This window comes from Stomoxys calcitrans, chromosome 3, assembly GCF_963082655.1.
Source record: "Stomoxys calcitrans chromosome 3, idStoCalc2.1, whole genome shotgun sequence".
NCBI classification, from domain to species: Eukaryota; Metazoa; Arthropoda; class Insecta; order Diptera; family Muscidae; genus Stomoxys; species Stomoxys calcitrans.
The window spans coordinates 122,235,614-122,251,740 of NC_081554.1; the positions used below are offsets into that span (position 1 = coordinate 122,235,614).

The 16,127-nt window shown below is 41.3% G+C and overlaps 5 protein-coding genes and 1 pseudogene across 5 annotated transcripts in view; 2 read left to right on the top strand and 4 right to left on the bottom strand.

The window, feature by feature from the left end:
• The window catches only part of LOC131995567 (uncharacterized), a 446,417-nt gene that overhangs the window by 421,262 nt on the left and 9,028 nt on the right, over window positions 1-16,127 (top strand). The gene's annotated exons all lie outside the window — the stretch shown is intronic.
• LOC131995574 (histone H1-like) lies at window positions 107-787 on the bottom strand. Its single transcript, XM_059364345.1, has one exon. It carries the CDS (start codon window positions 785-787, stop codon window positions 107-109), a length of 681 nt encoding a protein of 226 aa, XP_059220328.1.
• LOC131995578 (histone H3) lies at window positions 2,362-2,813 on the bottom strand. The gene has a single exon (XM_059364349.1). It carries the CDS (start codon window positions 2,770-2,772, stop codon window positions 2,362-2,364), a length of 411 nt encoding a protein of 136 aa, XP_059220332.1. The 5' UTR covers window positions 2,773-2,813.
• LOC131995607 (histone H2B.1/H2B.2) lies at window positions 11,169-11,543 on the top strand. Its single transcript, XM_059364376.1, has one exon. It carries the CDS (start codon window positions 11,169-11,171, stop codon window positions 11,541-11,543), a length of 375 nt encoding a protein of 124 aa, XP_059220359.1.
• Window positions 12,188-13,140, bottom strand: LOC131996113 (histone H1-like; annotated as a pseudogene).
• On the bottom strand, window positions 14,715-15,166 carry LOC131995581 (histone H3). The gene has a single exon (XM_059364352.1). It carries the CDS (start codon window positions 15,123-15,125, stop codon window positions 14,715-14,717), a length of 411 nt encoding a protein of 136 aa, XP_059220335.1. The 5' UTR covers window positions 15,126-15,166.

Below are 16,127 nucleotides of genomic sequence, written 5' to 3' on the forward strand. Positions count from 1 at the left end.
TCTTTTTAAAAATTTTTTTGTAGCCCTGAAAAGGGCTGTTAGATATACTGCTTTCGAATATCGAAAATAATCATTTTGACATGATAAGTAATTTTGCATGGAAAAATTACTTCTTAGCGGCGGTCTTCTTGGCAGCTGGCTTCTTTGCTGCGGCAGCCTTTTTGGGCTTGGCAGCGGTGGTTTTTGCCTTGGGTGCCTTTGGTTTAGTGGCTGATGCTTTGGCGGCTGTTTTTGCGGGTTTAGCTTTAACTGTACCTGTCTTTTTGGCAGTTTTAGCCTTGGCCTTTTCGGTCTTCTTCTTCTCGGCGGTCTTTTTAGCAGCGGAAGGCTTCTTTGCAGCGGCTTTCTTTTCACCGGCTGCCTTTTTGGGTGCTGCTGCCTTCTTTTTCTTATCACCGGCTGGGACCTTCTTCTTCTTTTCAGCGCTCTTTGCTTTAGGTTCCTTCGAGGCAGATGGGGACAATTTGAATGAACCGGAGGCACCCTTACCTTTAGTTTGGATCAATTTTCCACTAGCAACAGCGCTCTTCAAGTACTTCTTGATGAATGGGGCCAATTTTACAGCATCAACTTTGTATGTGCTGGCCAAGTATTTCTTGATGGCAGGCAATGAGGAACCACCACGTTCTTTCAATGTTTTGATGGCAGCATCGACCATTTGTTGGGTTGGTGGATGGCTTGGGGCAGCAGAGGGTTTCTTTGCCTTGGCAGCGGCTTTCTTAGGTGCCTTTTTCTCAACAGCGGCGACTGGAGATGCGGTGGCTTCAACAACGGCGGCGTCAGACATGATTTCACTTATATTTTTCTTTTTAAACACACTTTAACACTTTGTAAATATACACTCACTACTGGTGTACGCTGATTGGTTGAAAATATGGTTTCAACCTTTAGACTAGTGATGGCTGGGTACATCGAAATTATGAGAAGTACATAGTAGTCAACTACGAAATTTTGCGAAACGTTGTGTGGAAGCGAATAAAAATTTTTACAAAAGTTTTCACAGAATTATTCATTTTACGATGAGATAGTAACAATTTCTTTTTATTTTTTATACAATTCTTCTAGTAGAGATATCCAGCTAATCATTAAAGAAAATCCGAGTTAATTATCTTTAAGCGTTACCGAGTTATAAGGGTTTGAGTTGAAAGTTTATAAAAATGTTATGATAAAATTGTAACTAAATTATAAAAATTTTCCAATTTTTATTGAAAATTGGTTTTTATAAAAATTTAGTATGGAATCTTGATATGTTTTCTTGAAAGAAGTGTAAAAAAAAGTGAAAATTTGGATGATTTTCATAGTGAAATAATCGATTTTATTATGTAGTCTATGACAGTTGAATTCACCATATTGGCGTATTTTCCATGAATAAAAGTTTTTCTGCAAATTAATTTGAAAGCTCTAATGTAAAAATGTTTTAGGAAAATTTTATCATAAAATATTATAGAAATGATAGATTTCTATTAAAATGTTACATAATTTGTAAAAAGTGTACGTTTGTTACGAAAAGTCTAAAATATTACGATGCTATGTTATACCAACGTCGTTGGCTATGCAAAATGTGCGGTGAGCTCTATTGCATTTATTATAAAATATTTTTTTCTATATAAAGTGGACTTGAAACTAAATAAAAAATTTAAAAATGTAAATTCTAAACAATGTATTGTTGCAATCACAAATTTAAAAAAATATATAATTTTTTTTTGGAAATTAAACACAAATTCAAAAATGCCCTTGTCTAAGCAAGCAAATGTAGAACAGTTGCATACCGAACGAAATCTATTTCCCTTTAATAATTTAAAATATTAAAATACTATTTTATTCTTTTTAAAACAGTTTTTAGAATAGCAAAAAATATCATTTGTTTAAAAATAATAAAAAATACAGAAAAAATTTATATTCAATGTATCTAAATTATCTATTTAAGGTTAAAATTCTCTCGAATGTATTGGCCTGCCTGTTTTTATCTTCATTCATTCTTGTTATGTAGCTACTACGAAAAATCAAATTTTGCAAAAAGAATAACAGCAAATATACTGTTGCTAATAGAAAATAAAAATTTTCAATTTAACATAAAAAGTAAATTAAATAATTTTTTTTTAAAAAAAAGTTTTTGATTTCGCTCCATGTTTTGAAACCCAATATTACCAAAAGTAAAACGCATAGAAAAGAAAAAAATTTTTTTAATATAAATAGTGTATTTTTCCATCCCCAAAAAAAGACTATATTTATTTATTTTAATAAAAATAAAAAGGTGTAAGTTTTGAATAAATTTTTTTCTCTTTTTTATAAAAATATTGTGGTCCTGAAAAGGACCGATTGTTTTTGTAAAAAAAAGTTGGCTTTTAAAATGTCAATAATTTAAGCACGTTCTCCACGAATACGTCTGGCCAATTGGATATCCTTGGGCATGATGGTGACACGCTTGGCATGGATGGCACACAAGTTGGTATCTTCGAAGAGACCGACCAAGTAGGCTTCGCTAGCTTCTTGCAAGGCCATGACAGCAGAGCTCTGGAAACGCAAGTCAGTCTTGAAATCTTGGGCAATTTCACGAACCAAACGTTGGAAAGGCAATTTGCGGATCAACAACTCAGTACTCTTCTGGTAGCGACGGATTTCACGCAAAGCAACGGTACCAGGGCGGAAACGATGTGGCTTCTTAACACCACCGGTGGCTGGTGCGCTCTTACGAGCAGCTTTGGTAGCCAATTGCTTACGAGGGGCTTTGCCACCAGTAGATTTACGGGCAGTTTGCTTAGTACGAGCCATTTTTCACTAGAGGTTTTTAGTTCACTTCACGATATGCACACAAACACTGTTAACACTGTAATAGTTGCCTTACGGAGCGATTCCCGATATTTATAGAAAAAATTTGGCGGGCTACAGTTTCCAATAAGGGTGTGTGCTGCGTATATGCTTCAACATTTGTATCTGTACACACGAAGTGTATACGAACAACCCCGAAGATAGATCGAAGCGTATGTGTATGTAGTAAATTCAGAGCGGATTTTGTATAAATATGAGGTATCGCAGCATGGTAAGTATTATTATTATTATTATTGGCTGAGCAGCCGTGGTGACAACACCAAGTGAAGTGCAGTGAACAGTAAATAATTAAACAAGTGAAGTGAGATAAAGCAATTGCTTTAAGATAGAGGAGAAGGTGGAAACGATTAAAGTGTCGGCCGAGAATTTCTCTTATGAGATAAATATTCCGGCCAATTTATCGAATGTGACACTGGAAGGCAGTGCCAATAACATGTCTGGCAACCACAATGATGACATTGGCGGTCGACGACCCAATGAGAACGACTGTCGGCGACAGCAAAATACTGATTTTAACGGCCACCCCATGGATTTGGCTAAATCGTCAATTGAATCTGACAAGGAAGATTCAAAAATGCGGAAGCGGAAGAAGGGCCATGGTTCTGATGGCGATTCCAGCTATAACGCCATGAAATTGCAACTTGCCGTTGAGAGGCTTGAGACAGCGAATAGAAATCTTGAAGCGCGGAATCAGGACTTGATTGCTAGAATGGAAGCACAGTGTGCTCTTGTGGAGACGCTGCGCTGTAAAATTGAACAGCTTGAAGGCACACGATCTGGTTTCGTTGCTGCTGCTAACATCACTACTGAGGCTACTGTACACCAATCGCAGTCAGCAAGAAACAACAATGATATTACTACCACCACTACATCTGGTAGTACATTTACGACAAACTGGCTTGCTGCCAGCACCACCACTAAAGCTGCCATGCACCAATTGCAGCCAACAGCAACCAACTATGACAGCACTACCATAGCTACATCTGGTAGTAAGGCTATAACCGAATGGTCCACCGAGGTAGCCGAAAACCTCGGTGCGGCGTTGATGGAAGAGGATGATGTCGCACCGCCGGCGACTGTAGACATGTCAAAAGGGGCTATTCGCAAGACCACACAGAAGCAGCCACAAACGACCCAAGCTAATAATGGAAAGTCATCAACAACTATGAAAACAACAACCTTGAATCACCAGAGGACCACTACCAGGAACAGAGGCGCTGACTCGAACACGGATGCGGGAAGGACCGTTGGATCAGGTAAGGTCAGCCCACCTATAGTGAAGGTTTATGGGGTAAATGTTAAGACATTCATGTCAGGTCTTAAGGGGCTTTTAGGACATGATCTCTTTAATATTGATATAAAGAATAGGAACATGATTGTTCTTAAATTAGTGAGACTGGAAGATCACGCTAGGGTCAAGCAATATTTGATAGGAGAGGGTACGTCCTTCTACACCTTCACACCGAGGAATATGAGGCCATATACGATAATGCTTTCTGGTTTGTCTAGCACCTATGACGTAGAGGATTTAAAGGCCTTCCTGGACGCGACTGGCATCAAGATCTGCGATATGGTCATAAAGAAACTCATGTACGACAGATGGATCGTACAATTAGGCCAGGATTCCGATGTGAAGGCTTTCCGTAGGCAAAGATACATACTGGGCTGCAGAATAGACATGGTGAAGAACAAAGCAGGAGGGGTTACCCAATGCCATAACTGCCAGAGGTTCGGGCACGTTGCGGCCAATTGCAGCATGGAGCACAGATGCGTGCGATGCGCATCTCCACACGGACCAGGAGAGTGCAGTGTGCCATCGGCCGAGGCCGGGGGAGAAGGGACCTTATCCAAGGATCCGGCTACAGGGGAGATTGTCAGGGCGGCTGTTGCCCCTCTATATTGCGCTAATTGTAAGGCTAGCGGACACATGGCCAGCGACAAGAATTGCCCGAAGCGCCTGGAAGTACTCCAGCGCATGCAAGAGAGGAAAGTGACCATGGCGCCTCCAAAGAGGGCCCAGGTGCTGGCTCCGGCGCCACCACCACCAAGGATGACCGCGGGCTCTTATGCCAACGTTGCCAGGCATGTGAATTCTCCAACGATCACCCCAGTTGGAATGAGGAATGAGACGGCGCAGAGGGCGGCTCAGGCAATGGGCTTCTTCAATGCGGAGTGTAGACGGCTGTTCGGACAGGACTTCCATGTATACATGGCCAAGATTGCTGGGTTCGCTGAGACCTTCAGGGGACTGAACTCTGATGCTGAGAAAAGGCAGGCGCTGTTCGGCCTTGGTTTGAGCATGGCTCCTGATGGGAATTAAATGCATTTTTGTGACTCGGAGGGACGTACCCTTTTCTACCACAGGAGATTCCGCCAATATGGCATGGATGATATGGTATACGCCACGGCACAGTGGGTGCCTGTGGTCTGATTGTAAATAGTGTAGATAGTTGTGGAGATGTATATAGCTTTATGATTTTGTTCATTTTATTTTATTTTATTTTGCTTTTATTGCGATGGACGCATTTCTTTCTTTTATTCGTTTTGGTTTTATTAGATTTAGTTAGTGATAGTTTAGCTTAGGTTTTATATAGTAGGTTTTACATTCCCTGTTTTTCCATTTTTTCGGGGAGGATTTAATGTATCCGTGCATTCGGGAATAGATACTTATGGTAAATCGGCTGGGCTGGCCTTGCTAGAATTTATTTGGAATTATTATAGACTCAGAGAAATGTAGAATAAGCATGTTGAGTATTATATGTATATAGGACTACAATGGAAATGTAAAATAATTTTAAGTGAATTGGAAAATAAATATGAATCCATGAATCCATGGTAAGTATTAAGGGAGATTAAGGGAGATTAAAAGATTGAACTAGACAAGAGGAGAAGCCGAGCAGCGCTCGAAGTGTAAACATCAAGTGTTAGAAGTGAACTTATACGAAGTGCAAAAGAAGTTAACTTTCGTAGTATTACGAAGTCTTGAAGTGCATCATGAGTGATAGCAGTGGTGGTGCTATTGGCACCCCAGACGATGAGAATCGCATAGTAGTCAATTCTATGAACAATAGAAACCCGAGCATTAATGGTACTCTCAACGCCAATGTTGCCGAAGAAGAATTTTTAACAGCCGATGGTTTCCAGGTGGTTCAGAGTCGTGAATCCACGAAGAGAAAGAAAAACAGATCGGGAAATTCCGGCGACAGGGATTTCAAAAAATTGAAAGCCGATGCAGCAATAATAGAGCTCACGAGACAACTAGAGCAATTAAAAAATGATCATCAGATAGCCCTCCAGAAAATAAATGAGCTTATGATGGTAAACAATCAATTAACATCAAAATTGGCCGGTGGAGACGCCAACATCAATCTCCAACCGCCAAATAATGTGAACTATTGCCAAACGACAACAATGGCAAAAACGAATATAAATGCCGAAGCAGCCAACCCCCTCGGCAAAACTACAAAAACAACGGAAGTCGTCAACAACCCGACTAGAACTATCACAAAAGCCGATGTCATGCCGACAGCACATCATATAACAGCAACAGAGTGGAGCCTAGAAATCGACCATGAAATCGATATGGACATGAATGTAGATATAGCAGGGCAGCAGGCCACATTACCAGCCAACAAAGGAGCAGTGCCAAAACAGCCAGGGCAGCAACAACAACAACTGCAGAGAAATACTGAGAAGGAAGCCATGGATCATGAGAGAGGCCAAATTAATTCAACAACAAAGGGACCGACAACGTCAACAGGATCGAAAGGTAAGGCCAGCCCACCCGTCATAAAAATATATAATTCCAATTCGAAGGTATTGATAAGTAATGTTAAGGAGAGATTAGGACATAATCTTTTTTCACTGCATATTGTTAATAAGAACTTGATAAATCTTAAATTGAATACGAATGGGGACCATGAGGTGATTAGGAAGTTTTTGGAGGAAAGGGGGGTCTCTCATTTCACCTTTACGCCGAGGGAGTTAAAACCGGTTTCGGTTATTATAAAGGGGTTGTCGGACACGTTTGACAAGGAGGATTTAGAGGGGTATATTAATGAGAATATGCCGGAGCTGGGTCTGAGGAATGTGGTCAAGCTGAGGGGTGACCGATGGGTAGTCCAATTGGACAAGAGTGCTGATATAAAGGCTTTTCGGAGGCTTAGGTATCTGTTGAACTGCAGGGTTAGGGTTGAGACCCACAAGAGGAAGGGTCTGGTTCAGTGCCATAATTGCCAGAGGTTCGGGCATGTGTCCACTAATTGTAGAATGCCGTACAGATGCGTCAAGTGCGGCCAGTCGCATGGGGCCGGGAAATGCGAGGTCCCGAATAGAGAGCAGAATTGTCAGGAGACTTTGGAGAAGGACCCTGTGACCGGGGAGATAGTGAGGAGAATAGGTCGGCAGGTTCACTGTGTTAATTGCGGGGTGGATGGCCACGTGGCCAGTTCAAAGGAGTGTCCAAAGAGGATAAGTCTCCTTAGGGAGATGGAGGAGAGGAAGTCGTTTGCGAGGGCGAATAATGTGAATAGAGCGGTGGGGCCCCGGAGAGAGGCGGTGGCGCCTAGTTTTGTGCAGCAGGGTAGGACCTTCGCTGGCGCTGTAGGGATGGCTGAGTCGGCCGGTTTACGGACTAGGGTGGATGCGGTACCGGTGTCTAGGGAAGCGTCTGGGCAGGTAGGAGCCGCGATGGGCTGGTTTGATGGGGAGCTGAAGAGGCTCATAGGAAAGGACTTTGTCACGTGCATGAGGAAGGTGAATGGGTTTGTCGACACATACAGGCGATATACGAATGATGATGAGAGATTGCAGGGCGTTTTCGGTCTGCTTCTTAGCCTGAGACTCTATGACTAGTTTGAAGTGTATTTTCTTGAATGTGAATTCCTTAGTGTCTCGCCAGAGCTTGGAGCTGTTTGTGAGGGAGCACAGACCTGATGTACTACTGATAGCCGAGACGAAGTTATCAGCTAGGCACACATATGGTCTGCAGGGCTATACGGTCTTTAGGCAGGATCGGAGAGGGGGCAGCGCCGGTGGTGGTACGGCGATATGCTTGACGGACAGGTTGAGTGGGGAGAGGCTTGCGTCGGATTTCGGAAACGTCGAGGCTACAGTAGTCAGGATCAAAGGGACCGGGGGCAGGAGCGTCGTTGCCATGTCGTTGTACTTACGGCCGACTGAGGCGCTGGGAGTGGGAAGCCTCAATGCGGTCGAGGCAGTCATTGGGACTGATGAGGCGGTCATAGGCGCAGATCTTAATGCCAAGCATGGCTCATGGGGTGGGGTCCAGATGAACACAAGGGGGAGGGCGCTCTACGAGTGGCTGCTGTCGTGCCCGTCTTTGCTGGTTAGACCTACGGTTGGGCCGACAAGGTGTGCGATGGGGACAGGGTCGTATATAGACATGATTCTGACTACTGTGGGTATTCGACCTACAGAGGGTGCCATGAGGAGGGGTGGACTGAGGATCGTGGATTTTGAATCCGATCATAAGGCGGTGGTGTTAGAGGCCACAACTATTGGGTTGCGGGCTGGAGAGAGGGTGGAGGTCTATGATTTCAATAGGATGGATGTCAGGGCCTTCAATCGGAAACTGGCCGAGAGGCTTGGATCGGAATTGCTCCCTAGGGATCGCAATGTGTTGCCGGCTGAGATAGATGAGGCAGTTGGAAAGCTTTCATCTGCTATTAATCAGACCATGGTAGAGACCATTAGGAAGGTTACGCCAAAGAGAGATGGGTTGCCGGAACTGCCGCCCGACATTTTGGATTTGATCCGCCAAAAGAAGACGCTCAGGAGGAGAGTACATAGGACTCTTGACCCGCAAGGCTACACCACTGCGAAGGCTATTATCAAGAGGATGAATAAACTGATTGGCGAGCGGATAGCAAGGTTTGAAGAGGAGTATTACCTTCGAAGGCTGCAGGCCATCTCCGCAGACAAGGACATGTACAGAAAGGTGAAGGGGCTGAGTGGTGCCCTAAGGAGAAGGGGAATCGATGACTTGGTGGACTCGGGTGGCAGGAGAGCTGTGGCCGATCGAGAAAAGGCCGAGATACTAGCTAGTGAATTTGCGAGAATACAGGGGACTGCTGTAGCCGGATACGCCCCTGATGACGATGAAGAGCCCTTGGCACCTATGGTGGATTTTGGCACAGACTATTTTGCAGATGGGACAGTGATCCCGGGATCGACCGCAGTACCGTTACGGCTGGTCAAAGTGGAGGAAATAGGAGCCTATCTCAAGAGGCTAAATAACAAAAAGAGTTGTGGAGAAGACGGAATCCCGAATTTTGTTCTGAAGAGGGCTGGCAGAGGGGCATGGTCTGCCCTGACCCTAATATTCAACCACTCATTAAATGTTGGATATTTCCCTAAGGAGTGGAAGGTGTCCAAGGTTGTCGCAGTACCTAAACCGGGCAAGGATCCCACTGACCCAGGTGGATATAGGCCAATCTCGCTTCTATCGAACGTGGGGAAGCTGTTTGAAATAGTGATTCTGGAGAGGCTGAACGAACATCTCGATACGGAGGCTGTTCTTGGCGATTGCCAATTTGGTTTTAGAAGGCAGACCTCGACGGTACATGCACTGATGACCCTGACGGACAGGGTGACAAGAAGGTTGAACGACCGCTGTGCTACCATAGCCGTCAGCTTGGATTTCCAGAAGGCCTTCGATACCGTGTGGCAGATGGGTATTGTAGAGAAGATGAGGACATTCGGTTTCGATCGGTATGTTGTTGCCTTGGTGGGGGAGTACCTCAGAGGCAGATCATTTGCTGTGGCCTTAGGGACCGTTAGGTCTGATACGAGGGCCGTGATGGCGGGGGTACCACAGGGCTCGGTGCTGGGCCCTGTACTGTACAACATATACTTAGCAGATATTCCTCTCCCACAGGGAGGGGAACTTCTGCTAATATATGCGGACGACATAATGGTGGCGTCCACTCATGCCAGCGCGAGGATAGCTGAGAGGAATTTGACCAGGTACCTGGAGACCCTCAGGATTTATTTCGACAGATGGAGACTCTCGCTCAACGTGGAGAAGTGCAGAACGATTATGTTCAAGGGCATCAAGAAGCGGATATTCAAGAACGCTAGGGGATATATACCTAGGGTGACCATCGGAGGGGAGGTGATTGCTAATGCAAGGGTCCTGAAGTACCTGGGCATTGTATTTCAAGAGGACATGACCTATACGCGTCATGTGGACCATGTCATGGCGAAGGGTAGGATGGCTTTCCAGGCATTGTACAGTGCCCTCGCGGGAAGGGGAGGCCTGAGCCGGAGGGTTAAACTGGCCATATATAGACAGATTGTGCGTCCGTCGATGTCATACGGATTCCCGATATGGTTCTCCATATCATCTCATCAGATGGAGAGGATTCGGATGTTGGAGAGAAGGATCCTTAGATATTGTCTGGATCTCAGATGCAGGATGGATGAGGAAGGGCACTGGATCAGGCCTAGCTGTAGGAGGATATATGAATTGAGCGCTTTGGGCCGGATCGATGTATTTATGACACGGACTGCCCTTGATCAACTCTCGAAATGCTCCAGCCATCCAAATGAGATGGTAAGGGGCTGCGCTGTCTCTGATGAGACTTTTGACCGATACATTCGACAAGGGGCATACTTACCCCCGGCCTCCTTGTTAAACATGTCCGAGAATGGGAAACTTTACGATGAGAATGGTCGGCTGCTGTTTTATCATAGACGGTTCCGAACATACGGTTTTGACGATCTTGTTTATCGTACTTCGCAATGAGAGATCCCCTATGGGGGAAATAGAATTTGGAGAGAATAATTTTATGCCCTTTTTGTAAATACCTTAATAATTTTGCTTTCAAGAATGGATTGTTAATTTAAGTTTATGAACCTGTGAATATTATGTAAATACCTTTTTGAATTTTTGTTTTATTATGATTTCCTTTTTAGTTTTTGTTATGTAAATACGTTTTATTAGTTTTAAGTAGGAAATATAAAAAAACATTTGAGAGTTAGATCCTAGAGTTTTTCTTTACCTTTTTACTAGGGCAAATATGATAAGAGACTCCACGGGCTTTTAAAGTGGAACTAGAATGAAATAAGGATAATGGGTTTGGCTGGCCTACCAAAAACATTAGTATATAATTAGAATGTAAGAACTTTATAGAAATATATATATATATATGCTAAAGAAAATAAGACATAAGATCGTAGCTTATAAGGCAAAAATTGTTAAATGAAAAATATGGTAAATAAATAAATAAATAAATAAAATAAATAAAAATCAAACACACAAAATCGTGAACAGTGTTAAAAGTGTTTGTGTGACTTAAAAAAAAAACCAAGTGAAAATGCCTCCAAAAGCCAGTGGTAAAGCAGCAAAGAAGGCCGGCAAAGCCCAAAAGAACATCACTAAGGGTGACAAGACCAAGAGACGCACCAAGCGTAAGGAGAGTTATGCTATCTACATTTACAAAGTGTTGAAGCAAGTCCATCCCGATACTGGTATCTCCTCAAAGGCCATGAGCATCATGAACAGTTTCGTCAACGATATCTTTGAACGTATCGCCGCCGAAGCCTCCCGTTTGGCTCACTACAACAAGCGTTCCACCATCACCAGTCGGGAAATCCAAACTGCCGTCCGTCTATTATTGCCCGGTGAGTTGGCTAAGCACGCTGTCAGTGAAGGTACCAAAGCCGTTACTAAGTACACCAGCTCCAAGTAAATGGCATACTTATTTCGTCGTACAATATTTTCCCTACAACATCAAAGGCCCTTTTCAGGGCCACAAAATAAATTAAAAAAGAGACTTAATTCGTTATTCAACTAAAATTAATTTATATTTACAAATTTAAAGAAAAAATATATCTACCACTCACCCTCACATTGCCCTTATTACTTTTTTAAAATAAAATATGTATACTACCCATACTCTAATATTGCCCTCCTTGCTTAGCACCATCTACATCTACAGTAATATGATCAACACATATTGCTCTTATGCTCAAACACTCGGTATGCAACGTTGTATTGATGTTCGAGTATATGTGAGCGTGTGTGTTGATACTAAATTTTTTAGGGATGTATACTAGTATGTTAGCGTGAAATGGTGTAGAGATGTATATGTGGACTTATGCGTTTGTACGCGAGATCTATGGGTAGGTATGCTCGTAAAGAATGAAATAGGTATGCTAAGTGCGATTTTTGAAGGGAATATTGTACGCCACTCTCTTATTGGTTAGGTATGCTAAATGAGATTTTCTTTAACATTAACTGATTTTCATAGTTCTTAGTAATTGCTTTGGTTTATGACCCTAAGTGAAACAGTTAATCCAGTTGCGGAAAAAATCCCATTTAACATGTGATTACTTAAATTTCCTTAAAGGGTAATGTATTCCCATAGTAGGTAACAATGGTATTAAAAGATTTCAACAGATGTTTTACAGCTACGAAAAGGGCTGTGATTAGCTTTTCCCTTAAAATTAACATAGTATTTATTAGGTAATTAAAAAATTGTTTGAGTTAAATTTGGTCTCTTTTTAAAAATTTTTTTGTAGCCCTGAAAAGGGCTGTTAGATATACTGCTTTCGAATATCGAAAATAATCATTTTGACATGATAAGTAATTTTGCATGGAAAAATTACTTCTTAGCGGCGGTCTTCTTGGCAGCTGGCTTCTTTGCTGCGGCAGCCTTTTTGGGCTTGGCAGCGGTGGTTTTTGCCTTGGGTGCCTTTGGTTTAGTGGCTGATGCTTTGGCGGCTGTTTTTGCGGGTTTAGCTTTAACTGTACCTGTCTTTTTGGCAGTTTTAGCCTTGGCCTTTTCGGTCTTCTTCTTCTCGGCGGTCTTTTTAGCAGCGGAAGGCTTCTTTGCAGCGGCTTTCTTTTCACCGGCTGCCTTTTTGGGTGCTGCTGCCTTCTTTTTCTTATCACCGGCTGGGACCTTCTTCTTCTTTTCAGCGCTCTTTGCTTTAGGTTCCTTCGAGGCAGATGGGGACAATTTGAATGAACCGGAGGGCACCCTTACCTTTAGTTTGGATCAATTTTCCACTAGCAACAGCGCTCTTCAAGTACTTCTTGATGAATGGGGCCAATTTTACAGCATCAACTTTGTATGTGCTGGCCAAGTATTTCTTGATGGCAGGCAATGAGGAACCACCACGTTCTTTCAATGTTTTGATGGCAGCATCGACCATTTGTTGGGTTGGTGGATGGCTTGGGGCAGCAGAGGGTTTCTTTGCCTTGGCAGCGGCTTTCTTAGGTGCCTTTTTCTCAACAGCGGCGACTGGAGATGCGGTGGCTTCAACAACGGCGGCGTCAGACATGATTTCACTTATATTTTTCTTTTTAAACACACTTTAACACTTTGTAAATATACACTCACTACTGGTGTACGCTGATTGGTTGAAAATATGGTTTCAACCTTTAGACTAGTGATGGCTGGGTACATCGAAATTATGAGAAGTACATAGTAGTCAACTACGAAATTTTGCGAAACGTTGTGTGGAAGCGAATAAAAATTTTTACAAAAGTTTTCACAGAATTATTCATTTTACGATGAGATAGTAACAATTTCTTTTTATTTTTTATACAATTCTTCTAGTAGAGATATCCAGCTAATCATTAAAGAAAATCCGAGTTAATTATCTTTAAGCGTTACCGAGTTATAAGGGTTTGAGTTGAAAGTTTATAAAAATGTTATGATAAAATTGTAACTAAATTATAAAAATTTTCCAATTTTTATTGAAAATTGGTTTTTATAAAAATTTAGTATGGAATCTTGATATGTTTTCTTGAAAGAAGTGTAAAAAAAAGTGAAAATTTGGATGATTTTCATAGTGAAATAATCGATTTTATTATGTAGTCTATGACAGTTGAATTCACCATATTGGCGTATTTTCCATGAATAAAAGTTTTTCTGCAAATTAATTTGAAAGCTCTAATGTAAAAATGTTTTAGGAAAATTTTATCATAAAATATTATAGAAATGATAGATTTCTATTAAAATGTTACATAATTTGTAAAAAGTGTACGTTTGTTACGAAAAGTCTAAAATATTACGATGCTATGTTATACCAACGTCGTTGGCTATGCAAAATGTGCGGTGAGCTCTATTGCATTTATTATAAAATATTTTTTTCTATATAAAGTGGACTTGAAACTAAATAAAAAATTTAAAAATGTAAATTCTAAACAATGTATTGTTGCAATCACAAATTTAAAAAAATATATAATTTTTTTTTGGAAATTAAACACAAATTCAAAAATGCCCTTGTCTAAGCAAGCAAATGTAGAACAGTTGCATACCGAACGAAATCTATTTCCCTTTAATAATTTAAAATATTAAAATACTATTTTATTCTTTTTAAGACAGTTTTTAGAATAGCAAAAAATATCATTTGTTTAAAAATAATAAAAAATACAGAAAAAATTTATATTCAATGTATCTAAATTATCTATTTAAGGTTAAAATTCTCTCGAATGTATTGGCCTGCCTGTTTTTATCTTCATTCATTCTTGTTATGTAGCTACTACGAAAAATCAAATTTTGCAAAAAGAATAACAGCAAATATACTGTTGCTAATAGAAAATAAAAATTTTCAATTTAACATAAAAAGTAAATTAAATAATTTTTTTTTAAAAAAAAGTTTTTGATTTCGCTCCATGTTTTGAAACCCAATATTACCAAAAGTAAAACGCATAGAAAAGAAAAAAATTTTTTTAATATAAATAGTGTATTTTTCCATCCCCAAAAAAAGACTATATTTATTTATTTTAATAAAAATAAAAAGGTGTAAGTTTTGAATAAATTTTTTTCTCTTTTTTATAAAAATATTGTGGTCCTGAAAAGGACCGATTGTTTTTGTAAAAAAAAGTTGGCTTTTAAAATGTCAATAATTTAAGCACGTTCTCCACGAATACGTCTGGCCAATTGGATATCCTTGGGCATGATGGTGACACGCTTGGCATGGATGGCACACAAGTTGGTATCTTCGAAGAGACCGACCAAGTAGGCTTCGCTAGCTTCTTGCAAGGCCATGACAGCAGAGCTCTGGAAACGCAAGTCAGTCTTGAAATCTTGGGCAATTTCACGAACCAAACGTTGGAAAGGCAATTTGCGGATCAACAACTCAGTACTCTTCTGGTAGCGACGGATTTCACGCAAAGCAACGGTACCAGGGCGGAAACGATGTGGCTTCTTAACACCACCGGTGGCTGGTGCGCTCTTACGAGCAGCTTTGGTAGCCAATTGCTTACGAGGGGCTTTGCCACCAGTAGATTTACGGGCAGTTTGCTTAGTACGAGCCATTTTTCACTAGAGGTTTTTAGTTCACTTCACGATATGCACACAAACACTGTTAACACTGTAATAGTTGCCTTACAATTTCAATTTCAATTTCAAAATAGCGTCTTTATTTCTGATAAAATCTTCCTATATATGTACAGTTACGCTTACTGCTAAAATCTTACAGGCTACTATTCCAATGTATTACAATTATGGATACTCTTAAACATATAGTATATGACTGCGCTACAAGGCAACAGCCGCTAATCCTTCAAAGAAAAAACAAACATCAACACAGAGGGTAGGTACAAAAAATACAGATTCAAAAAATACCAATTCATTATTTTACAAACTAAATAAAAATTCATTATGACTTAAACTAAGGAAATAAAAAGGAAATTAAAAAGTAAAAAGAAAATAAAAAGTACTATTTACACTATTTACAATATAAAAACCACAATGCTCACTGCGGCCATCATCAGACTACTGGCTGGTGTCGTACACCAGATGATTCAGGTCAAAAGAACCATTCAACCTATGATAGAATAGGAGTTGGCCATCTATAAATACATGCCCAGCGGCAGTAAGCGCTGGAAGAGCGGCAAATGGGAGGTGTCTCCTATCCATGGCGGGTTCGAGGTCAACGTCTCTGCATAAAAGATCCGATACCAGGGCGTTGTCGAGGTTATGGCACCTTGTAGCAAACTCTAGGGCACCCCTCATCAAAAACACATCGAGTCTCTCAGAACCATACGTGTCATAAAGCTCCCTGCAGGTCGGTGAGCTAAAGGTCCCATCCCCATGAGAAAAAGGCCACATGCCAAAGCATGAGCGAAGAACACCCCGCTCCCAGACCCTGAGCCTCTCCATATGTCGTGAGGAAATGTCAAACCAGGCAGGAAAGGCATGACAAACGACAGGCCTAATGACCTGTTTATAAATAAGCAGCCTAACCTCCCTGGTAAGGCCCCCCCTCATCCGAAGAAGCCCAGCGTAGGCGAAATACAAACGCCTAGCCTTATCCAG

What these genes read in the sequence shown, in the direction of transcription:
- LOC131995574 (XM_059364345.1), bottom strand. Translation starts at nt 787, where the DNA reads ATGTCTGACGCCGCCGTTGTTGAAGCCACCGCATCTCCAGTCGCCGCT.
- LOC131995578 (XM_059364349.1), bottom strand. Translation starts at nt 2,772, where the DNA reads ATGGCTCGTACTAAGCAAACTGCCCGTAAATCTACTGGTGGCAAAGCC.
- LOC131995607 (XM_059364376.1), top strand. Translation starts at nt 11,169, where the DNA reads ATGCCTCCAAAAGCCAGTGGTAAAGCAGCAAAGAAGGCCGGCAAAGCC.
- LOC131995581 (XM_059364352.1), bottom strand. Translation starts at nt 15,125, where the DNA reads ATGGCTCGTACTAAGCAAACTGCCCGTAAATCTACTGGTGGCAAAGCC.